We start from the raw sequence: 25,000 nt of genomic DNA, 5'->3' as shown, positions 1-25,000 counted from the left end.
ACATAGTGAGTTCAGATAGCATAAGAACAAGTATATACATTAGAAAATACATTTGATTATTTACATTTGGTTATTTACAATCCGGGGAGGTGGGATGTGGAAGGGAGGGTGTTAGTCAAGGGTTGAAGTTGCCTGGAGGTGTTTTAGTTCGGTTTTGAAAGAGGATAGAGATGCACTTTCTTTTACACCTGTTGGGAGTGCATTCCATAGTGATGTGGCAAAGAAGGAGAATGAGTTAAGACCTTTGTTAGATCGGAATCTGGGTTTTAACGTGGTTTGTGGAACTCCCCCTGGTGTTGTGGTTATGGCGGTCATTTACGTTAAGGAAGTAGTTTGACATGTGCTTCGGTTTCAGGGAAGTGTAGCGGATTTTATAGACTAGGCTCAGTGCAAGTTGTGTTACTCTGTCCTCCACCCTGAGCCAGCCCACTTTGGAGAGGTGGGTAGGAGTGAGGTGTGATCTGGGGTGGAGGTCTAAAAGTAACCTGACTAGCTTGTTCTGGGATGTTTGGAGTCTAGATTTGAGGGTTTTGGAGGTGCTAGGGTACCAGGAGGTGCATGTGTAATCGAAAAAGGGTTGAATGAGAGTTCCCGCTAGAATCTTCAAGGTGCTTTTGTTGACCAGAGAGGAGATTCTTCCCAGCGTGTCCTGGGTCTTCCCCGTGGCCTCCTACCGGTCGGATGTGCCCGAAACACCTCCCTAGGGAGGCGTTCGGGTGGCATCCTGACCAGATGCCCGAACCACCTCATCTGGCTCCTCTCGATCAACAAGATTTTCCATGTGGGGAAAACCAAAACCAAAGTTATTTTCTAAATGTTAACATTCTTAAACTAGAATAGACAAAATATCATTATTCATGCTAGAATTAATATTGTGATGTAAAGTCCAATGACTAAGTCACTAGCTCTTAAAGCTAGGGACATTTCTATGGTAATACAATTTTAAATATTTACAATTTGCAGTGCCCATGTGGTACATTTATAATAAATGATAAATGGGTTATACTTGTATAGCGCTTTTCTACCTTCAAGGTACTCAAAGCGCTTTGACAGTATTTCCACATTCACACACACATTCACACACTGATGGCGGGAGCTGCCATGCAAGGCGCTAACCAGCAGCCATCAGGAGCAAGGGTGAAGTGTCTTGCCCAAGGACACAACGGACGTGACTAGGATGGTAGAAGGTGGGGATTGAACCCCAGTAACCAGCAACCCTCCGATTGCTGGCACGGCCACTCTACCAACTTCGCCACGCCGTCCGAATATACAAACTAATCAAATCTATTTTCCTATATTTTTAAAAGCAAGCAAAATCTAAATGTATGCACAACCCTCGAAACTTTTCGTATACAAATATGCGGAGTGAACATGCTCAAAGAAAACTAGACCCATCACTATTTTGTCACAACACCACACATGCAGTAAATCCTCCAAATTATGTTTTATTTATATTAATAATTTACATGTATCCACAGCAGCATTCATGAAGACCCCTTTAATATGCAGTCCGGGAGAAAAAAAAACAAAGAATGAGACCTAGCAAACATGTCAGCAGATTGTGTTTTGTTTTACGAGGACTGGTTATACGACATGTAGGAACATGCAAACATGCACATTTCAGTTTACACTGAAGCTTTTGACAATTGCATCCACAGGATTTGAGTATCTAAAGTTAACCGAAAATAAGGTAAAGGAACAAAATACCAAAAGAAAATAACGCACCCTCTGTTACAAAAAGTAGCTCTGCACCCATTTGACGGTTTTCAATGCTACAATTCCCACACGCAATCTAATCAGGGAATTCAAAAAGAAAAAGTTACCAACAGTATAAATTTAAACACATTACAACAAATTTCAATTCACCCTCAAAGATCAAAGGGGCTGGTCAGCAGTGACTTTGACAACAGAGAACAAGGTGCGATCGCTTTCTTGTTTCCAACCGTTTAAATAACTTCTGTGGAATTTATGAACACCCTTTGGTATTCAAGTGAGCCAATTATGGAGAAAATGTCTTGGTGCGGAAGACCATTGACAAGTCCCAAAGGCCGGCTGTCCCAACACTAGAGCATGAAAGCAGGTGGCACTCAAAAAATGGAATCCCGAGGCCCAAACTGAGGCGTTGACATAATGATGAGCACCAAGGTGTTGTGTTGTTGGGGGGGGGGTGGCAGATCAGTCCACATCCTCCATGTTGCTGTAGGACGGCGCTGCACAGTCTCCAGAGTGCGCAAAGAGACCAGAGGACACCTCCGTGGTCAGGTTGGACTGTCCTTCAGAGTCCAGGTCAGCCCCGAACAACGACTGGCTCGAAGCCTGTAAAATAAACCAGCAGCGATGATAAATCACGTTGGTTTTAAAATCATCTTGAGGATGTAAAATGACTGATTAATAATACAAATCCATTCAAATGAGAAATGGGGACATTTTATTGTCAGAAAAGTAGAAAATTGTACATATATTAGAAAGCAATATTTGAACGTAGGTATGTAAGATACATTATTGCAGAGCGTCTTCCTATTACATAATGCACATGCATGCATTCATCCTCCATATTGCATATGTTGACGAAACAATTCCATGTGTGTACATTTAAAGGCAAGGCAGGTTAGGTTGCAGTCAGAAGTCCCTGAGATCAGCATTATCCACAATCACAACTATACCACAGCAGTGCATTTTTACATGTACAGTACGGGCCAAAAGTTTGGACACACCTTCTCCTCATTCAATGTTTTCTTCATTTTCATGACTATTTACAATGTAGATTGTCACTGAAGGCATCAAAACTATGAATGAACACATGTGGAATTATGTACTTAACAAAAAAAGGTGAAATAACAGAAAACATGTTTTATATTCTAGTTTATTCAAAATAGCCACCCTTTGCACACTCTTGGCATTCTCTCGATGAGCTTCAAGCACACCTGTGAAGTAAAAACCATTTCAGGTGACTACCTCTTGAAGCCCATCGAGAGAATGCCAAGAGTGCGCAAAAAAGTCATCAGAGCAAAGTGTGGCTATTTTGAGGAAAGTAGAATATAAAACATGTTTTCAGTTATTTCACCTTTTTTTGTTAAGTACATAACTCCACATGTGTTCATTCATAGTTTTGATGCCTTCAGTGACAATCTACAAGGTAAATAGTCATGAAAATAAAGAAAACACATTGAATGATAAGGTGTGTCCAAACTGTTGGTCTGTGCCGAATATTTCTCCACTGTCAAATATATTATTGTATATTACGAGGACAATTAAGAGCTCTAGATTGCTTTACATGTTCTACTCAAGGCAAAATAACATTGCGAGAATTGTATTTAAATATCTTCCTAAAAACACATTATACAATGATTTAAATCATCAAAATACATTTGAAAAAATAAAATAAAATACATTGATTGAAAACAGAAAAGAACACAGGCAAAAAACAGTTTCTTACAGTGAGAATACAGCAAAATATGCTGTAGAAAGTGTGTTTCGTGGACAAAGGGGAGCTACCAACCAAATGATATTCTCTGAGGGGACGCCAACAGTGCAACACATTAAACATCTCTGCCATTAAGTATTCCCAATAAGTCTCTAGTGAACATTTTACACATATAAACCTTTTAATGTGACTTTTTAGCCTGAGACCCAAATTTAAAATAGATCACTCTGATTTAATAGATCATTTTATGTCATTATAATATATACAAGCATATATAAGGATATAGACGTATATACAAAACTACCAATTTAAAAACCGGCCATGCGTTTATTACATCCACATTTGATAGAAAATTTGCCCTTTTATAATTTAAAAACAATTTTAAAAAAAACATATTTGTGACCCTTTTAGGTTCCTCAATCATGGTTTGGGGTAACCTCGCAGTAAAGCAATATTTTATTTTTCATTAGAGTCCTCAATTTCTTAAGTTTCCGCTGGACTCCATTTAACTTGCATACATCACTAACACTTTTAGTAGCTCCAATGTCTAGACCAGGGCTATTCAAATGGCGGCTTGGGGGGCCAAATCCGGCCTGGGAATGGCACCATACCGGCCCCCAAGTTCAGTTCAAAAATTGGGAGACAAACATTTTTGCAGCAAACTGCTAAAAACCCTAGAGTGCTGCTGTTGTATAGAGGGGCTTGGACCACTGTGAACACATTGGCATATCCTTGCATTGACATTTGAACCCTGCTAGCAAACATAGAACACTGGGGTCCGAACTTGTGATTTACATAACTGAGGTGTTCCTCAAGGCCCTCTTTTGAGTCCTCTCCTTTTTGGCAGTTATAGGTTTTTTTTCAATGTGATTTATGTAACTAAGGTGTTGCTGTAGCTTGTTTACTTCAGATGCAGTCGGTTATTAATTGGTTCAACGTCTTTAGTTATAAGGTCATAGTTCTATTTTAGGTCTTCTCTTTTTTATAATTTGGGCTATTCAACTGGTAGCCCGACAGTTCAGTTAAAAAATGTGTGAGACGGCTCACATTTTGGAAGCAGATTCCAAAAAAAAAACACTAATCAATGTTTAATGTTGAAGACGTTGGTTCTCCATAGTACACAAATAAAACTAAAAAAGAAGGGAAAAGCCTGGCCTCCCCCAGTTCTTAGCTTTCTGAAAATGTGGCCTCGAAATCAATTTAGTTGAACATCCCTGGTCTAGAACTAAGCGTGAAGCATTCATGATCCTGATAAAGTCTGACACAGCTTGCAAACAAAGTACTTAAAAAGACAAATGCGTCCAGGACATGTCGCCAACAACTCAGAAAAACGCAGCTATTAAGACCTAATAATCATGCGCTGGGCTTTTATCAACAATCATAACTTTGATCAGATATTCTCCCTGAGTGGTTGACCTGAGTACTGCAGACCGTCGTAGCTCAAACATTGATTCAAGACGCGATTTGTTGGAATTTTGTGTCGATGATTCAATGGAAATGTCTCCACTGCCGACCATTTAGTGCCAGCTTTCCCAAGCGACAAAAGCAAACCCACGAACAAAACTAAACCAAACTGCACCAAGTGGTGAAAAGAAGAATTTTGACTTGACAGAGACAAAAGCTTAAGAAATGCAGAAAAAAAACAAAAACAAGAGCTGATGTCCAGTTCAGGTTGTGATTCCTTGTGCAAATGTAGGATCATATCTTCTAGAAATGAGCTGAGGGTCCACAGCACTGTCAGAACATCAGCAGCTTCCTTTATTTCCTCCTTTGATCTAGCTTGCATGCCAAGCGTTGAGCCCTTGAAAGATTAGTGCAGCTCAGGCCCACTTGGCTTTGTGAAGGAGAGGATAAAGTAAATTGATCAAAAGGGCAAACACGGCGGCCATGGTGCCCAGGACAAAATATCGCACACGGTCGTCGTCAGGACTGCGATGACTCCTGTGCCGTTCCCTGTCTTCATCTTCTTCATCCCTCGCCCTGTGCATTTGCTGTGGCCGCCGCCGCAGACCAGAGCGGAATGCTCCATGCGGGCCTTCATCAAGGCCCTCTTCCTCTTCTTCCTCCAGTTCCCGCCATATTAGAGAGGCCTGCGATTGGCGGAAACTGGTGTCAGCTTCTGGGAAAAAGGCTCGGTCTAACAAACACTGTCATGATTTGACACACTGACTTGGGTGTTTAAAAAATCCCTTGGGGAATGTACGCTCAATGTAAGCAATTCATTTCTCTTTTGAGAACCGGAGGAAATACTGCATACTAAACAATCATCAACGTGTTTAAACAAAGAGTGAAAACAGAACAGTGAAAAAGAGACATTGAAACCTGTGGCTCTGAGGTATACACAAGTCAACTTGAACACTAAAGAACTCTAGTTGGCTGATCCTTTTCTACTGGTCACAGTTTAGCTGGAGCCTATCCCAGGAAGTCATGAACAGGGCACATTCAATAACCATTCACACATATGCACAATTAGGGATAGGCCTATTAGTCAATTAATCCCACAATAAATGAAAATGAATTCGATACATTTGCCGGCATCAATAAATTGCCGTGTTTGTGTGCGTTTGCTTTCAAACAGCGTGCAAGAGGGCTCACTCGCTCTCGTCCCCTGAGCACTTTCGCTCTTGAGTAGAATTAAAATGAACAGGGTGAATCCTCTTGTCAGTCAGTCATCCACAATCTCTGTCTCTTAGTGTAGGTGGGATTGCTAGCTTCCGACAGTCACAGAGCCTCGCTAGTGAGAAGCGTGACAAAAATTAGGAGGAAACAAAGCAGATTGCAAATCAAATGTCCCCGTATGGGAATATTTCATCTTCAAACCAAATGAGCAAGATTGGCTGATCAACACGGATTAACAAGCCAGTATGCCGAATTTGTTGGAAAATGAAGTGGAAATTTTTCCAATTTGGGAAAAAATTGCTCTTCAAGATATTATACATTTATTTAGGTGCAATTCTTGCCAACAGAGATCAAGAGTCCATTTTATTTTTATCGTTCGTTTACTTACTTAGGAAAATGTTACTTGTCTTATTATCTTTTTATATTATGATATCGTTAGATTAAATGATGCTTTTATTGTCACTGTGCTTTAATCGATCTCAAAATGAATACTAACAGTACAATTGTTTACCGGAAATAATTTTTGGGACAATATATCATGCAGGAAAACATTTTATCGGCCCAGGATTATGCACCGTTGAGAGTCACTGATTAACACAACAAGCATGTTTTTGGGAGAACACCTACACAAGCACAGAGAGAAAATGAGTCCTATTTATGAAAGCACTCAGCAAAAGCGTTACTCAAATGCTAACTTCAATAGCAAAGACAACCTAATAAATCCATCCATCCATCCATTTTCTACCGCAAATCCATCAATCTTTAAAATGGGCATTTGGCTAGAATATCCACCTGCTGGTCACAACCAAGTACTAAAAACGACTATGCTATTATTTGGCACTCATTACAGCATTACATCCATTTCAAACCATTAATGATACACATCCACTTCTTTTTCATTTCTTATTAAGAGGTAGCCCCTTAACAGGAACCAAGTGACCTATAGGCAGACCACACAACTAACAATAGTAGCAACACATTACAGAAAATGTGTTTCATCTTGAGCATAGTGCGCATGGTTCGAGTGCAATTATAACTTAACAAATAGCAGCCTAACTTGTTATTAATTGTGAAAATAGAAAATTACAAATACATGCATGCGTTCTAGGGATGTAATGATAAACGGTATTAATGATAAACGCAGTAAAACAATCGACGGTAAGTATTACCGGTTTTAAATTAAAATGATCGAAAAACCTTGATAACTGCAGTTTGTTAAACTTACGGACTGACTGGCGCCAGCTCGGTAGCTTAAATGCTAACATGAAAACAAGAGGTATTAACGTATTTTCCCATTAAGAAACGACATACCATATTTTTCGGAGTATAAGTCGCACCGGCCGAAAATGCACAATAAAGAAGGAAAAAACATATATAAGTCGCACTGGAGTATAAGTCGCATTTTTTGGGGAAATTTATTTGATAAAACCCAACACCAAGAATAGACATTTGAAAGGCAATTTAAAATAAATAAAGAATAGTGAACAACAGGCTGAATAAGTGTACGTTATATGAGGCATAAATAACCAACTGAGAACGTGCCTGGTATGTTAACGTAACATATTATGGTAAGAGTCATTCAAATAACTATAACATATAGAACATGCTATACGTTTACCAAACAATCTGTCACTCCTAATCGCTAAATCCCATGAAATCTTATATGTCTAGTCTCTTACGTGAATGAGCTAAATAATATTATTTGATATTTTACTGTAATGTGTTAATAATTTCACACATAAGACGCTCCTGAGTATAAGTCGCACCCCCGGCCAAACTAAAAACCGCGACTTATAGTCCAAAAAATACGGTACCCCAGTCCAAGCTCATATAAACACATTGCTGTCCGAGCAACAAAGTTTAGCAAAGAGTAATCGTTCAATACTCAGAGGAATGCTAGACGATAGGACTGGGCGGTATACTGGCATTACAGTTAATACCGGTATATTTTACAAAGAGATATATATTTGAGACAATAATCGCCACACCGGCGATTAGGGTTTGGCGATATATCGAGTTTGTAAGATATATAAATATATTTTTCAACAAGACATGAATTAAGAAAATATCGTAATATCGACATCATTTATTTCACGTTAAAATGACCAAATACCGCTTATTTGTTGTGTTCCTCAACACTCCATGGCCTACTAAAACCCTCCCCATCCTCCTTCCAAGACTTGCTTGCACGTATAAGAACATCCATGAATGGTTGGTTGTTTACTATGATGAATCAAGGTTGGTTGAGATTAGAGCAAAACATTAGGGACAGGCCAATCAGAGGCAGGATAGGGCGGGTCATGGAACCAGGAAGGGAAATCACTACAAACATCCCAAATGACGACGAGAGAGTCATAGAAGAGAAGAGGGAATATTCAAGCGGGCGATTTATTTATTTTAAAAAAATAGTGGAAGATGGCAGAGAGATTCTCTTGTTTAGATTTTTCTGTAGATGTAGATGACGGACAAGAAACCAACAACGCGTCTAGTTGGCCACATTTAGAAAATTTATGCGTCTGGATAAAACGTTCATGTAAGCCCAAATCAAAACCGTTCTCGAGTTGCCAAGCCGGGCCTATTTCGCACGAGAAATGCTGCCAAAAATGTCCGCCGAAGTGAGGAAGATCATAGCCGCACAATTAAGTCAAGTCACTTACTTGTGTGACAGTCCATTACATCGTCGACTGGGAATTAAAAAGTGCCTGCTTGAAGATACATTTTGCACAGCTATGTATTTTACGTAGAAATAATATTTTTCTATTTTATTAATGTTATGTAATTCTGTGCTACTTAAACAGTTTATTTTCTCTGCTGTAAATACCCATCTTGACTAACTGGGTTAATAAAAGTGTTTTGTTTACAGTACAGTTGTCATTCACTTCAATTTCAGTGAATATACCTAATAAAATAATATCTTTATATGTATACTTTCACCGGAAAATATATCGAGATATATATCGAATATTGAGTTTAAGTAAAAAATATATCGAGATATACTTTTTCGTCCATATCGCCCAGCCCTACTGGCGACATCGATGTGCCTTTTTATGGCTGTTTGCTACGGGCCGCCGCCGGAGGGCACTGTAGCTGAGGAAGGGTCCGGCGCACGGGAAGGATGTGGCGCACATCCGGAGTGTCATTGCCTACACTGACCCCGCCGCCACATTCGCCTTCGCGCACAGCCAATGTGACCACATTGTAGCTTCGGCCGATGGCGGGGGCGGGCGGCAGCTCCTCTTTATTAACCAAGCCGATAAAAACATTCAACAGAACAGCCGTCGAAGACGACAAACTGCCGCTGCTAAAGCTAACAAATACAGTTCAGTTGAAACCCTTGCAGACGTCGTACATCGCTTAGCACCATCTTTTAAAAGGCACACGCACACAATACTCTCATAAACTTCTTTCAAACTGCATATGACATATCTAAAGTTTTTATTTTAAGTAACGCATTAAAACCTAGTACTTAATTACATTTATTAAAAAGTAATTCCATTAGTCATTAAAATACTTTTTTGGGTTAGTAACGAGTAACTATAATTACTTTTTAAAAGTAATTTTCAGAACACTATTAGTAACAGTCAATCGCAACTGGACTGTTTGGTTTGGTTTCAAACCAAACAGTCCAGTTGCGATCGATTGAATGCCCTGAGATTACAATGACCTGGATGAATGAGAACATCCATAGACACTAGCAGTAACAGTAATGTGGTGTTGAGTTTAAACTAAACACTTTGCACGTTTTGTTTAAAATACCGATTCTTATCGTAATATCAACATTAGGCCTAAAAATACTGGGATATCAGTTTAGGTTTACATCGCCCAGCCCAACTACACAGAGGGGTTTTTACATTGCGTTCAAGGAACATTAAACAGAGTAGGACGCCACAATGCCCGCCGGGAATAATAAGTAATAATAGTAAAAAATGTACTTTATTACGCAGTTTTCATTTAAATAAATCAAAGTGCTACCGTACAAACCGATATTTAAAACAATAGAAGCTTAGCCATTTAAACAGATAAAATCTGACAAATAAAATGTTCTCAGTGAATGTTTTAAAGAGGTTCATTTAGCCTACTAATGTGTATTTATAAATAGTTGATGAATAGCCTATATAAATCAACTATTTATAAATGTTCTCAGTGAAGCATAAGAAACACAAAACATGCTACCAGTGAGTCTATTTTACCAAACCCTGTTTCCATATGAGTTGGGAAATTGTGTTAGATGTAAATATAAACGGAATACAATGATTTGCAAATCCTTTTCAACCCATATTCAATTGAATGCACTACAAATACAACATATTTGATGTTCAAACTCATAAACTTTTTAGTTTTTTTGCAAATAATAATTAACTTAGAATTTCATGGCTGCAACACATGCCAAAGTAGTTGGGAACGGGCATGTTCACCACTGTGTTACATGGCCTTTCCTTTTAACAACACTCAGTAAACGTTTGGGAACTGAGGAGACACATTTTTGAAGCTTCTCAGGTGGAATTCTTTCCCTTTCTTGATTGATGTACAGCTTAAGTTGTTCAACAGTCCGGGGGTCTCCATTGTGGTATTTTAGGCTTCATAATGCGCCACACATTTTCAATGGGAGACAGGTCTGGACTACACGCAGGCCAGTCTAGTACCCGCACTCTTTTACTATGAAGCCACGTTGATGTAACACGTGGCTTGGCATTGTCTTGCTGAAATAAGCAGGGGCGTCCATGGTAACGTTGCTTGGATGGCAACATATGTTGCTCCAAAATCTGTATGTACCTTTCAGCATTAATGGCGCCTTCACAGATGTGTAAGTTACCCATGTCTTGGGCACTAATACACCCCCATACCATCACACATGCTGGCTTTTCAACTTTGCTCCTATAACAATCCTGATGCTTCTTTTCCTTTTGGTCCGGAGGACACCACGTCCACAGTTTCCAAAAACAATTTGAAATGTGGACTCGTCAGACCACAGAACACTTTTCCACTTTGCATCAGTCCATCTTAGATGAGCTCAGGCCCAGCGAAGCCAATGGCGTTTCTGGGTGTTGTTGATAAACGGTTTTCGCCTTGCATAGGAGAGTTTTAACTTGCACTTACAGATGTAGCGACCAACTATAGTTACTGACAGTGGGTTTCTGAAGTGTTCCTGAGCCCATGTGGTGATATCCTTTACACACTGATGTCGCTTGTTGATGCAGTACAGCCTGAGGGATCGAAGGTCACAGGTTTAGCTGCTTACATGCAGTGATTTCTCCAGATTCTCTGAACCCTTTGATGATATTACGGACCGTAGATGGTGAAATCTCTAAATTCCCTGCAATAGCTGGTTGAGAAAGGTTTTTCTTAAACTGTTCAAAAATTTGCTCACGCATTTGTTAGCAAAGTGATGACCCTCGCCCCATCCTTGTTTGTGAATGACTGAGCATTTCATGAAATCTACTTTTATACCCAATCATGGCACCCACCTGTTCCCAATTTGCCTGTTCACCTGTGGGATGTTCCAAATAAGTGTTTGATGAGCATTCCTCAACTTTATCAGTATTTATTGCCACCTTTCCCAACTTCTTTGTCACGTGTTGCTGGCATTAAAAAAAATATATGTTTATCAGTTTGAACATCAAATATGTTGTCTTTGTAGCATATTCAACTGAATATGGGTTGAAAATGATTTGCAAATCATTGTATTCCGTTTATATTTACCGTACATCTAACACAATTTCCCAACTCATATGGAAACGGGGTTTGTAGTTATTTTAAGTACTTTTTGAGCACATTCAATAATACCGTGATAATGTGACATATGACATTGTTGTTTTGTTACATCCCTGATCAGTGGTTAAAGCTGTCTGACTAATTGTCAACCCACAAAATTACATGATACAGCAACTAATGAGTTGAATTTCACCTGGGGACCGACCTCGCTCAGATAAAGTTGCAGTAGGGATCAAGCCATACTACACCCCACACAGCAGACACTCCAAAATATAACCTTCGCTCACAGCACCAGCCAACATGTGTTCATGAAACAGCACCCTCGTCTGTTCGTATGGTATCACTGTGGAACACGTTTATGTCGCCGACATAAGTGGTTGAGTTGGTCAGCATAAACAAGTTGTCGACATAAGCGGGACCCACTTGAGCGAATTCCAGAACAAGCCTACATTTTTGATGATCAAGCAGAGGCTCTGGGTAGCTCAATCCAGCGCCCTCACCTGACTGGCAGTAGCTCCCATGGAAGGGGGGGAATCTGCGCCGACGGGCCTGAGAAAGCGCGGCGGCCTCTCCACGGGCGAATTCCGTCGCCGGTAGAAAAGTACGTAGGCATAGCGCGTCACCACCTGGCTCTCCTCCACCATTGTGACAGTGCTGTCATCAAAGAGACGCCAGCCTGTTTGAGGACAATTTTTAGGAGGGAAACAAACCGAAGAGAAGATGAAGCTTTTGGTGGGATGAACTCACCAACATCACTGCGCTGGCTGTTTTTGTCACTTGGCAGCCGTGCGTACGCAGTGTAGTGGCCACCAATCATCCCCCCGTAGTGGTTGATGACTGCATATAAGTCGTAGATAGGCGGCTGCTGCATTTCATCCTTCTGGCCGATGCAGAACTTACTCAGATCCAGGTTTCTACAAGACAAAGTGAGGGCATGAATAAACACAGCTCCAAGTAGGGCTGGGCGATATATCGAATATACTCGATATATCGCGGGTTTGTCTCTGTGCAATGTAGAAAATGACTATCGTTATATTCGAGTATACGTTCTCACGCAGTTGCTTTTAGCTGCGGGCATTACACTACAGGCGTTTCTCACTCTTTCTTGTATCTCCTCACAGAGAGATAAAACAAGTGCACCTTGTTACATTCGTCACATACTGTCGCGCGTGCAACGTCACACGCCCTCGCCGAGCAGACAGGTAGCAGCTTGGCTAACGTTAGCTGTGGTGCTAGCGGAGCGGTGCGAGTGGTAAGGTAATACGAGAGAGAGAGAAGGTGCGAATCTGGTAACAAATGAAGGAAGAATAATTAATTCCCAAGAAAAACAGCAGGGGGTCCATCGTCTGGCGGTGGTTTGGCTTCCAGCGGGAAGATGTTGAACAGACAACCGTAATATGTCAAGTATGCGGCAAAAGCGTTGCTACAAAAAGTAGTCACCCGCTAGAGAATGAAGAGTGCTTGAAACTCCGCATGTCAACATCTCCGTTCGGTGCCACACACACAAAATGCCCAAGCAACCATTTCCAGATCAACCCCTTATGAAAAAAATTGTCAACAACAGAAGGAGATAACCTACCACAGAACGAATGACATACACTATTTTATTTCCTATTATGCAGCTCATTTTTATTTGACAGTTATTGAAATATCTTGTGTGACATCATGCACTTTGTTTGTTTTGAAACATTGTAGTGGCATTCTGTACAAAAAGTGCACTTTAATTTAGTGTTGTTTTGATATGTCATCTTAGTGACGTCATGCACAAAAGTGCACTCATAGCTTGTTTTAAAATGTCTCTGACAATCTTGCACTTTCTGTTTTGAAATGACATGAATGTTTGTGCCACTGCTTAATAACTGTTTAATAAATACACTTTTGGTAAATTGACTCAGTTGTGATTTCCCTCTCTGCATGAAAGTTTGAAATGAGCATATATTAATGCAGTATGAACAAGAATGTTTTAATGTAGACACATAAATGTACACTACCGTTCAAAAGTTTGGGGTCACCCAAACAATTTTGTGGAATAGCCTTCATTTCTAAGAACAAGAATAGTCTGTCGAGTTTCAGATGAAAGTTCTCTTTTTCTGGCCATTTTGAGCGTTTAATTGACCCCACAAATGTGATGCTCCAGAAACTCAATCTGCTCAAAGGAAGGTCAGTTTTGTAGCTTCTGTAACGAGCTAAACTGTTTTCAGATGTGTGAACATGATTGCACAAGGGTTTTCTAATCATCAATTAGCCTTCTGAGCCAATAAGCAAACACATTGTACCATTAGAACACTGGAGTGATAGTTGCTGGAAATGGGCCTCTATACACCTACGTAGATATTGCACCAAAAACCAGACATTTGCAGCTAGAATAGTCATTTACCACATTAGCAATGTATAAAGTGTATTTCTTTAAAGTTAAGACTAGTTTAAAGTTATCTTCATTGAAAAGTACAGTGCTTTTCCTTCAAAAATAAGGACATTTCAATGTGACCCCAAACTTTTGAACGGTAGTGTATATATGTAATATGCTGTGATTATATGCATCAAGTGTTCATTCCAGGCTAAGGCAAAATATCGAGATATTTATCGTGTATCGTGACATGGCCTAAACATATCGATATATTAATAAAAGGCCATATCGCCCAGCCCTAGCTCCAAGTATTGCATGCAACATTTCAAGTGTCAATTCAATTGTTCACCTGACAGGAAAGTCCACCATGTCGTTGATCTTGTCCCTCCAGATGAAGTTCCTGAAGCTGAAGCGTTTGAGCTGGATGATCAAGATGTTGGGAAGACGCCACAGCAGCAGCTGCTTGGAGGCCTCGCGGTGCTGCTGGCACTTTGGACAGTACCTTTGGGTGGGGGGAAAAAGAGCATCATGCAGATTACATATGAAGCCAAAAAGCTTTAGAAGAAGAAAAATAGAAAACAAATCAACAAAATGTCCATGCCTCTGTCACATAAGTGCTTGCACATGAAGGATACAGTTGTTTTTAGCCTATAAAAAGCATGACTCAAGACTTGTGTCGGGTGTAAAATGTCTTGTGAATTGACACAATATAAATAATGTTAATATGTCCACAAAACAAGTGGTGTTTTCTTTATAATTTACAGTGGTACCTCAACTCAAGTGCCCCAAAATTAGAGTGTTTTGCGATAAGAGCGGTCTATCTGCTAATTGTTATGCTTTTAGTTGCAAGCAACATTTGAGTTGCAAGCATCCCCACCGTTAGTTGGCCTAGCAAATGCCACAGTAAACCCTGTAAGATCCTCTCAAAACATCTCATCTTACTTGCTAGCATTAGCTTATCACTACTGGTTGACATACCGTAACTTCAATTTTTCCAACCATTGGACGAAAGCAAGAGAGTGTAAAGGACAGTGCTGCGAAGATGAAGTGGATTATAGTCATTAAATTGTGTGTGTGTGTGTTGTCAACTTGAACAGAAAAGCTGCTAATGGTGTTTGACGAAGAAGCGGCTGGAAGGACATACCGTGGAAATTTACTCTCCAAGTTGTTACTGCATTACTTCATAAAATAACAGTAGCTCTTAGAAGCACATTCTATTAAAATGTTTTTATACAATATATTTCTTATCAGAAATGTTTTTTTCTTTTTAAAAGGCATGTCATATATTAAAATAGTGCTGTTATGGGGGGACGTGGGAGATGTTGATTTGAGATACAAGTATTTTGAGTTAAGAGAGTCGTCACAGAACCAATTAAGCTTGTAAATTGATGTACTACTGTATATGGGATAAATGGATTATACTTGTCTAGTGCTTTTCTACCTTGAAGGTACTCAGAGCGCTTTGACATGATATGCATGTAATGTCTTTATAAGCCCTCCACACAGCTTTCGCACAAACTTATCAACACTTCTTATGTTCTTCAAACATTTCATAGACTAAAATCCTACAGAAATATAACATAAAACTTCAAAAGGTACTAATATCTCATAACAGTAAACGATACTTTAAAATCTGTGATGCAGTGAGGCCGCATTAAGTGAACAGTAAACAGTGTTGATTGATACCTTTAGAAGACATGATGTGACACACCTCATTGAGGTCATGACAATATGAAGAACCCTACCATGCCTCTTCTGGAGCCAGCACTTCTGGCCTGGTGAAGAGGTTGAGGCACTGCTCCAGTGTGAAATGTCCCGCTCGGGCCGTCTCACTCAAAGATCCTGGATCCTCCTCGTACTCCATCTCCTTGGAACTCACCAGCACGTACTCCTTCAGACGCTCGTTGTTCTTCCACACTAGCTCCAGAGTTGCGTCTTCCGGCAGGTCGAGCACCATGTCTTCTGCAGAGGGGATTGTGTTAGCAAAGGAAATAAACTACGGAAAGGTGCAGACAGATTCTAGACCAAGGGTGCCCACACTTTTTCTGCAGGCGAGCTACTTTTCAATTGATCAAGTCGAGGGGATGTACCTCATTCATATATATCATTTATATTTATTTATGAAAGAGACGTTTTTGTTAACAAGTTAAAGGTGTTTAAAGATAATACAAGCATGTTTAACAAATATTAATCCCTTTCTTTCATGAAGACAAGAATATAAGTTGGTGTATTACCTGATTCTGATGACTTGCAATAATTGGAATCCGACAGTAGTGCTGATAACGTCCACATTTTCAAATGGAGGAGAAAAAAAAGTCCTCCTTTCTGTCCAATACCACATGAAAGTGGTTGGCATCTTATTTGTCCAGCTTCCATACTCCTTTTTATTCACTTTACAAGAAATACATTGGCGGCAAACTGCGTAGCTTGCTAGCTTGTGTGCGCCAGCTTTCTGAGACTCTTATTTTGTTAGCGCATGCAGGATGAAGCAGCACTTTTATTGTGAAGATAGGAACTGGACAGTCGGTCTTTAGAGTTATGACGGCGCGAGTCTGTTAAAATAAAAAGTGTTTCTCGCCTTCCTGTCTGTCATTTTTTCTTAGTAATGAGCTCCCCGTGAATGTCAATCAAGTGGCGAAAGTGACGTCTTGGTGAAGATTGATGATCGCTAATTTTTAGGTCTATTTTTTTAATGCCTGGCTGGAGATCGACCGACACACCCTCCGCTATCGACCAGTAGCTCGCGATCGACGTAATGGGCACCCCTGTTCTAGACCGTTGAAGCTAGGTTTCTACCTTTTTCATCCAGCCTTTGCTCCTTGTTGTTTGAATCCAGCACAGCAATGTGGAACTGACCCGTGTGCCCTGGGGAGGTCCCATTGGGTTGTTGATACCCTGTTACTGCAGCTGAAAAAGGAAACAAAGACGATGAGACAACAAAGTCAATGCAGATCTATTGAACAAAAACATTCAGAAATCCATTACCTTCTGGCCGTACTGCTTTCTCACAAGAGGTTTCTTTTTCAACATGGGTGTCCAGAGAGCAGCAGGAAGTAGAGGAGATGGACTCACAGAATCCGGAGTCTGACGTCTGTGTGGTTGAGAGAGATGTTTTGGAGGGAGTGAGGGTAGCAGAGTCCCCAGAGGCTGGGGTCTGGATGTGCTCCGTCAGGGAGTCCTGCATTGGAGTGACACACTCTGGGCCACAGTCACTTGCTTCAACAGTACTACAACTACCACCTGTGGCCTCATCGCCTGAGCACAGAGAGCCTGCCGGCGGCATGGAGAGAATGGGAGATGGTTCAGGGGATGTCCTGCCTGACTGGAAAGGAGGCTGAAATACGTTGACAGAAAACCTGCACAGAGAAGATGGCATGTTAGTAGAATCTGGTGAAGGGTCAAATGATACTGAAGCATTGATGCTTGATGTATCACTTCAAGAAAAAAATTGTGACCAATAAAACTGGTGTGGAAGATGACTTCTATCGGCTCACAAGTAACAACTCGTACTAAGTGAAGTCGGAAGAGTGGAGTGTCACATTTGACATTAATGTCTTTATCATTAATCTAAATAGAATTTTAAAAAGGGAGACCTCCTGAAGTGTCATTTCGATTGGACAGTGCCAATATTTCCTTTCTATTTATTTGCTTTATTTTGCAACATTTTAGAATTTGGGGAATTAACTCAGTATTTTTTTTGTAAAAGATTATGCATTTGTATATTTACATAAGAATAACCATATCATTTTCTTCTCGGTTTCCAACTTGACTGCATGCATATAATCTCTACCTTTGTGTTAGGGTTTAGGCTTTTCTCACAATTGAATGGCTATTAGTTAATCCTATTATAAGTAGTTAATTTTGAAGACGGTTGTATTGTCATATGTGTGTGTGTATTCCCCTTTGTCTTAATGTTGTACATGTATCAAAGCTTTTTTTTCATTTTACACCCCAGGAAGAACAGCTATTACCGTATTTTCCGGACTATAAATCGCAGGTTTTTTTCATAGTTTGGCCGGTGCGACTTATACTCAGGAGCGACTTATGTTTGAAATTATTAACACATTACCGTAATATATCAAATAATATTATTTAGCTCATTCACGTAAGAGACTAAACCATTGTTTTTCAACCTTTTCTGAGCCAAGGCACATTTTTTTCATTTAAAAAATTTCGAGGCACACCACAAGCAGAAAACATAAACATTTTTAACTCAGCAGCCAATATTGACAATAAAAAGTTATTCTCGCAATTGTTGGATATTCAAACTATAACCAACCATGCTTCACTATAGCTCTTGTCTCAAAGTAGGTGTACTGTCATGACCTGTCACATCACGCCGTGACTTATTTGGAGTTTTTTGGTGTTTTTGTTCTTGTCTTGCGCTCCTATTTTGATGTTCATTGTCATGTCATGTACGGATGTACTTTGTGGACGCCGTCTGCGGCTCCACACGCTGTAAGTCTTTGCTGTCGTCCAGCAATCTGTCAACAACAACACATCATTTGCAGACTATAATTACTGGTTTGCAAAAAAATATTTTTTAACACAATTAGGTGAAATTACATAATCTCCCACGGCACAGCAGACAATATCTCACGGTACACTAGTGTGCCGCAGCACAGTGGTTGAAAAACACTGGACTAGACGTATAAGATTTCATCGGATTTAGCGATTAGGAGTGACAGATTTACCTGGCAGGGGAGATACCATAATCAAGAAGGTGGTTCACCTAGTGTGAGGCTCAGCCATTGCACTCCGGCTGTGCTGACCCTTACGAATTCCCCAAACGTGGGAATCTCGACTGCATAATTTGTGGTATAGCATGTTCTATATGTTATAGTTATTTGAATGACTCTTACCATAATATGTTACGTTAACATACCAGGCACGTTCTCAGTTGGTTATTTATGCCTCATATAACATACACTTATTCAGCCTGTTGTTCACTATTCTTTATTTATTTTAAATTGCCTTTCAAATGTCTATTCTTGGTGTTGGGTTTTATCAAATAAATTTCCCCCAAAAATGCGACTTATACTCCAGTGCGACATATGTTTTTTTTTCCTTCTTTATTATGCATTTTCGGCCGGTGCGACTTATACGCCGAAGCGACTTATACTCCGAAAAATACGGTACTATTGCAGCAGCAAATAGGGATCTTAATAAACAATTAATATTATTTGCAGGTCAGTAGTGACAACTGAAAAACACTATCAGTGTCAGTGCAGTGTCGATTTAGGGAGTGAGAGTGCCATACACTCACTGAGGCGTCATTTACCCATCACTTGTAGATTCGATCAAATTATTATACAGCCTTTATAAATTTGCTAAATAATGAAGCAAATAAAAATGCATGGATGTCTATGATGCATCCCAACAGACATCTACATTTTGTGTTGCAAATTACAAGTGAACGAAAGCACTTTTGAGAGTAACTTGGTAAACAGCATTTTGTATGTACCTGGAGTAACCATGCAGGAGTTGAGTGAGGCGGCTGTATGACAGTCGGGACTCTGGTACGCTAACCAGGAAAGGTAGACCCACATATTCAGTGTTGGGTCGACACACACCTTTGTGATTGGGCCAGTGTGTCCTCTGACACTGTCTGGGATGATAAAGAATGAGCAAGTCAACAACAGGATCAGGAAAAAGTCAATGTTAAGGGACATTTATGGCGTGATGTGCCACAAAACTCACTGATTGCAGTAGCCCACACAATAGCAGCGAGTGCATCGCTTCAGCTTGTCTTCCTCAGACACTGGAGGCTTAAGGCAGGAGGCACACTTTGAGATGGGGATATTGGGGACTTGAAGTCTCTGTGGGGCGACAAACAAAGATCAGCTTTATGATCGTTTGACGCAGAAGATCATCTTTTAATCAAAGTTTGCTTGTGTTACCTGCTGCACTCGGAGTAAAAACACTTTCTCCTTCGCCAGATCTTTGGAGAGCACCTCGAAGCAGAACAACATGTCCGATGGCGACACAGTGTCCAGTGAATGGGAGGGCAGAAACATGCGATGGAAGCTGTTTTTGGCCACCTGAGTCAAAAGACAACTAGCTTTGTACCAGCATAAAAGACAGCCATCACACAGACTCAACATTGAATAAAGCAAGACAAGGGTGTCCAAACATTCATATTGTTTCGATGATCAAGTAATTGTATTGCTGAGCTGCAACTGTAATTTGAGATGCAGTGCAGATTTTGGCATACTTTGAAATGTTACAAACATACAAGCCAGACATCATGAAAAAAATGGGAATGTGATGGAGTGTGTCCATGGTATCATACACTCTTAAAAGGAAATACTTTTCTCAAGATTTTCAAAGATTTATCATCACCAAAGGGGAATGTTATCTGGTCGACCACACTTTCTATTACACTCACAAGGAATAAAGGTATAAAAGTATGGCGGCACATCATTTCTTTACGTCTGGATCAATCCACAAATTAAGCATTAAGCCATGAAAGATAACATTGGCCTCACTTGTGCATCTGTGAGTAACGTATTTGACTGATGTTAAGGAGTGTACTGCTGTGATCAGGACCTATTGGGGATAAGCGGTATAGAAAATGGATGGATAGAAGTTTAGTTTTTGCTACTATTCTCTCGATGCAAGCTAAATATTCAACAGTCATATATAATTCTTTTTTTTTAGTTGTTTTAATGGTGTGAAGTTAATATTTGGTCCCCCTGTTTAGTTATATTTAACTGCTTTCCTGTTGCAATGTTTAGTTTTCAAACATTTTTGGCAGTATCCAGATACAATGTGTTACAGTATGTTGTTGCTACGCTCTTACAACACACGCATCATTTCAATGTGAAAGTTTCCGAAAGAAAACTGCTCATACGTCGGTATTTGGAGAATTTAAAAAAAGTAAGTAAATTATAAACATGCTTTTACAGTTTATTTTAAGTACATTGACAAAGTGGTCGCTCTAAACTCGAAGACAGTGAGTTTTAACACAGTAACAACCTTTGTTAGCATTTGTTGTTGCGTTTTAACAACTTTTTTCCTATTATAATGTAAAAATAGCAACTCTAAAAGTACCTTAAAGCCAAAATATCTATTGGAGCAATTTTCTAAGGCGTGAACAGCGCATGTGCGAAAGGCTGGAACAATTCCTCGATTAATTCAACATTTTGTTTAGATGATTTGTTTAATGTGTAAAATACACCGACATTGTTTCCACAAGACTGCTCCAGCTCCATAAGAGCTGTGTGCCTTTTGGTGATGCAGCTCGCACTGCTGGTGATGTGGCCTCTAATGTTTGCATTGTCCCACGGAGCTGGCATTTCACAATAGCACTACTTCAGTGATGCAACAATACCATAAATCATTCAGCATATGTAAGAGCATCAAACAAGCATGAACAACATGGTAAAAGTCTATTTTGGTAGCTAACACCATCTTATATGATTGACTAGCATAACAAACGTTTCATTCAAACTCATGGGGGGCATGTGAGGACTGTCCAAAAATCAAACACCACTCCTCCAATTAATACCTTATGTACCGTATGTTAAATTAATGTATCACCTTTTATCAGTCTTTTTATTTAGTTTGGTTCTTTTTATTTATTACCTTGTTTTAGGCTATACAGGTTTGTTTACTTTTCAACCCATTCATTTTTAAATATAATACATAGTGATGCTCCCATGGTAAAAGTACAATTTCTATGCTATGTGCATTTGTAAGAAAAAAGTTAATTAGGGAAAGAAAAAAATGTATACTGACTGTTTTTCTTATAAATGCTCGTACCATTGAAATTGATCTTAGATTGCAGAAAAAAAATAAACATTATATATATATATATATATATATAGATGTATATATATATATATATATATATATATATATATATATATATATATATATATATATATATATATATATATATATATATATATATATATATATATATATATACACACACACTACCGTTCAAAAGTTTGGGGTCACCCAAACAATTTTGTGGAATAGCCTTCATTTCTAAGAACAAGAATAGACTGTCGAGTTTCAGATGAAAGTTCTCTTTTTCTGGCCATTTTGAGCGTTTAATTGACCCCACAAATGTGATGCTCCAGAAACTCAATCTGCTCAAAGGAAGGTCAGTTTTCTAGCTTCTGTAACGAGCTAAACTGTTTTCAGATGTGTGAACATGATTGCACAAGGCTTTTCTAATCATCAATTAGCATTCTGAGCCAATGAGCAAACACATTGTGCCATTAGAACACTGGAGTGATAGTTGCTGGAAATGGGCCTCTATACACCTATGTAGATATTGCACCAAAAACCAGACATTTGCAGCTAGAATAGTCATTTACCACATTAGCAATGTATAGAGTGTATTTCTTTAAAGTTAAGACTAGTTTAAAGTTATCTTCATTGAAAAGTACAGTGCTTTTCCTTCAAAAATAAGGACATTTCAATGTGACCCCAAACTTTTGAACGGTAGTATATATATATATATATATATATATATATATATATATATATATATATATATATATATATATATATATATATATATATACACATATATATATACACATATATATATATATATATACATATATATATATATATATATATATATACATATATATACATACACTATATATACTGTAAACAAGTATATATAAAAGACGCAATGAGGCTAGAAAGTGTGTTTTGTTCGATTAATCGAACAAAATAATCAATAGATTACTTGATTACTAAAATAATTGCTAGCGAGCTGCTGCGGCATTTTCACTCTGCTTTTAATTGACTTCTTGGTAGGAATACGCTCTGTGTGACCTCTATGTGCTAGTACCTAGGGCGACAGCAAGCAGACAGGACGTCACGTGCAACCGAGCAATTTTTACAATATGCCCAGGGCCAATTTAAAGTGGACTGCAGGTCGAAAATGGCCCCAGCCCTTTGGACACCCCAGTTGTAAGAGATCTAACCTCTGCCAGTCGAAGGTTCTCAGGCTTGACTCTAACACTCCTGGAGATGGCTTCAAGGACTTCTGCGGTGCTGGAGTTCTCTTTGCTCACACTCACCAAGAACTGACATGGTCATACAAAATGTAGTAAAGAAAAATCCTTTTTTGGGATTGTTTGGAATAGTTATTTCTAATCTCACCTTAATGGGTTTTTTATGCGGCTCCTTGGCGAAGTAGAAAACCGAAAGCACCTTTTGTTTCTGCGGCAACGGGACAGGCAGGTAGAGGAAGGGGTCAAAGGTTATAGACACCTGAGGAATGAGACGAGAGGATATTTTGATTACTGCAAAAAAAAAAGGATTTATTCTTTTAACCCTTGCGCCTAAAATGGGCATTAACATGTGTTCCCTGCTGTCCTCTCCAAGGTTTCTCATAGTCATTCACATCGACGTCCCACTGGGTTGTGAGTTTTTCCTTGCCCTTATGTGGGCTCTGTACCGATGATGTCGTTGTGGCTTGTGCAGCCCTTTGAGACACTTGTGATTTAGGGCTATATAAATAAACATTGATTGATAAACATTGATAAGGTTAGTGTCTGAAATTTTGCAAGGGAGTTTTTAAAAATAAAATTGTATTGTGTTTTTGAATGCAACGTTGAGCGGATACCTTTTGCGTCCTAAGAGTAAGTGTGTATAGTCCATCTTAAGGCTGCTCAAGGGTTAAAGAATACATGTAAAAAGTACAATAGCATTACCTTGGAGCATGTAGGGCAGACAAGCTTGGATTTGAACTGGCCTTGGAAGAGGTCTACGATGAACGAGTCATTTCTCATCTTGTGCCTCTGCCAAGCCTCCTCTGCCACCATCTTCAAAGAACGCAACAGAAATGGTATGCAGAGTTTTGGGAAAAACGCCACGACATGATTTTTTCCAGACTCCTTACCTCGTCCAAGCGACCATCTGAGTCCACCGTCTCTGTGTACGGTTTATTCTGAATGCGGTTCAAGTCCTCGTGGAGGCCGTCAAGCAAAAAAGCCATGAACTCCTGGGCGTCATGCTGGGCATAGCCAGTAAACTGACTGGCTTTACTGGCCACAATTGCCTATGTATATCATGGCCCAAGCAGAGAATGATGATGCTGACTTTGCAGTACTATGCAAAACACTTGTAGAGACGATATGGTACCTTGAGCTTTGAGGGTTGGAAGGCATGGTGCGTTCCTTTCCACAGGGCCCTAAGCAGCACAGCAAAGCCAATAGCTAGCCTGCCTCCTGTTCCAAGCGGATTATTGCAGTTGATTTCTGCCTCAAATCCCCGATCTACATGAGACCAAAAGGAATAACATTCAATTTTGGTGGACAAAAACATTGTGGTGAAATGACAGTCAATATTCCCAAGTAAAACATTGCACTGTAAAGAAGCGTCAGCAAAGTACCATGAAAGTAATCCCTGAGCTCTCTGGTGTTGGACAGGGATTGGATGACGCTGTTCATGAAGCAAGTGTTTCCCAGGTTGACCAATCCCGTGAAACCGGGCATGCACACTTTTTTCTCCTCCTCCTCTTCGTTGTGCTCATTGCTAGCGGGATGAGCATGGGACATAGGCTGCACCATGCAAGTCGGCTTAGGCTGAGTTATAAAACATGAATATCAAAACACAAATCACCCAAAGCAACAGCATGAACGTTTGCCAACTCACTGTCGTTACAGTGGGCTCCGATTTTGTAATGGCAACATGGTCTGACACAGTACGAGAGGTCACGGTTTCCAGACCGCTATCTTCCACTCTGGGCGGGGCCTTTAGGGGTTTTGGTTTCTCTTCACCAACCCTGGGGGGCTCCTCCTTGGCTGGCAGGCTATGCTGGCTGCTGAGGGCACAGCCACCTTGGCGCCACCCACTGCACCTTAAACAGAGGAGAAAGCACCTTGTGGTTATAAGAAAGGACAGTGGATCTTTTACCCTCCATG

At 39.8% G+C, this 25,000-nt stretch overlaps 1 protein-coding gene and 1 non-coding gene across 2 annotated transcripts in view; one reads left to right on the top strand and one right to left on the bottom strand.

Moving 5' to 3' along the window:
• Window positions 1-3,126: 3,126 nt before the first annotated feature.
• Window positions 3,127-25,000, bottom strand: part of LOC133654314 (ubiquitin carboxyl-terminal hydrolase 19-like) — a 47,842-nt gene continuing 25,968 nt past the window's right edge. The window contains 18 exon segments of the mRNA XM_062054612.1: window positions 3,127-5,514; window positions 12,256-12,431; window positions 12,503-12,669; window positions 14,452-14,604; window positions 15,848-16,064; window positions 16,899-17,009; window positions 17,088-17,458; window positions 19,567-19,710; window positions 19,803-19,921; window positions 20,003-20,143; window positions 23,057-23,158; window positions 23,235-23,345; window positions 23,789-23,899; window positions 23,977-24,135; window positions 24,219-24,352; window positions 24,469-24,661; window positions 24,732-24,904; window positions 24,907-24,936. Of these exon segments, the coding sequence (XP_061910596.1) occupies window positions 5,245-5,514; window positions 12,256-12,431; window positions 12,503-12,669; window positions 14,452-14,604; window positions 15,848-16,064; window positions 16,899-17,009; window positions 17,088-17,458; window positions 19,567-19,710; window positions 19,803-19,921; window positions 20,003-20,143; window positions 23,057-23,158; window positions 23,235-23,345; window positions 23,789-23,899; window positions 23,977-24,135; window positions 24,219-24,352; window positions 24,469-24,661; window positions 24,732-24,904; window positions 24,907-24,936 (2,882 nt within the window). The 3' untranslated portion in view covers window positions 3,127-5,244.
• On the top strand, window positions 18,789-18,952 carry LOC133654440 (U1 spliceosomal RNA). Its single transcript, XR_009826895.1, has one exon. It is a non-coding gene; the product is annotated as a U1 spliceosomal RNA (small nuclear RNA).

The sequence above is a fragment of the Entelurus aequoreus genome, linkage group LG07 (assembly GCF_033978785.1).
Source record: "Entelurus aequoreus isolate RoL-2023_Sb linkage group LG07, RoL_Eaeq_v1.1, whole genome shotgun sequence".
NCBI classification, from domain to species: Eukaryota; Metazoa; Chordata; class Actinopteri; order Syngnathiformes; family Syngnathidae; genus Entelurus; species Entelurus aequoreus.
This window is presented reverse-complemented; position numbering and strand designations above follow the sequence as displayed.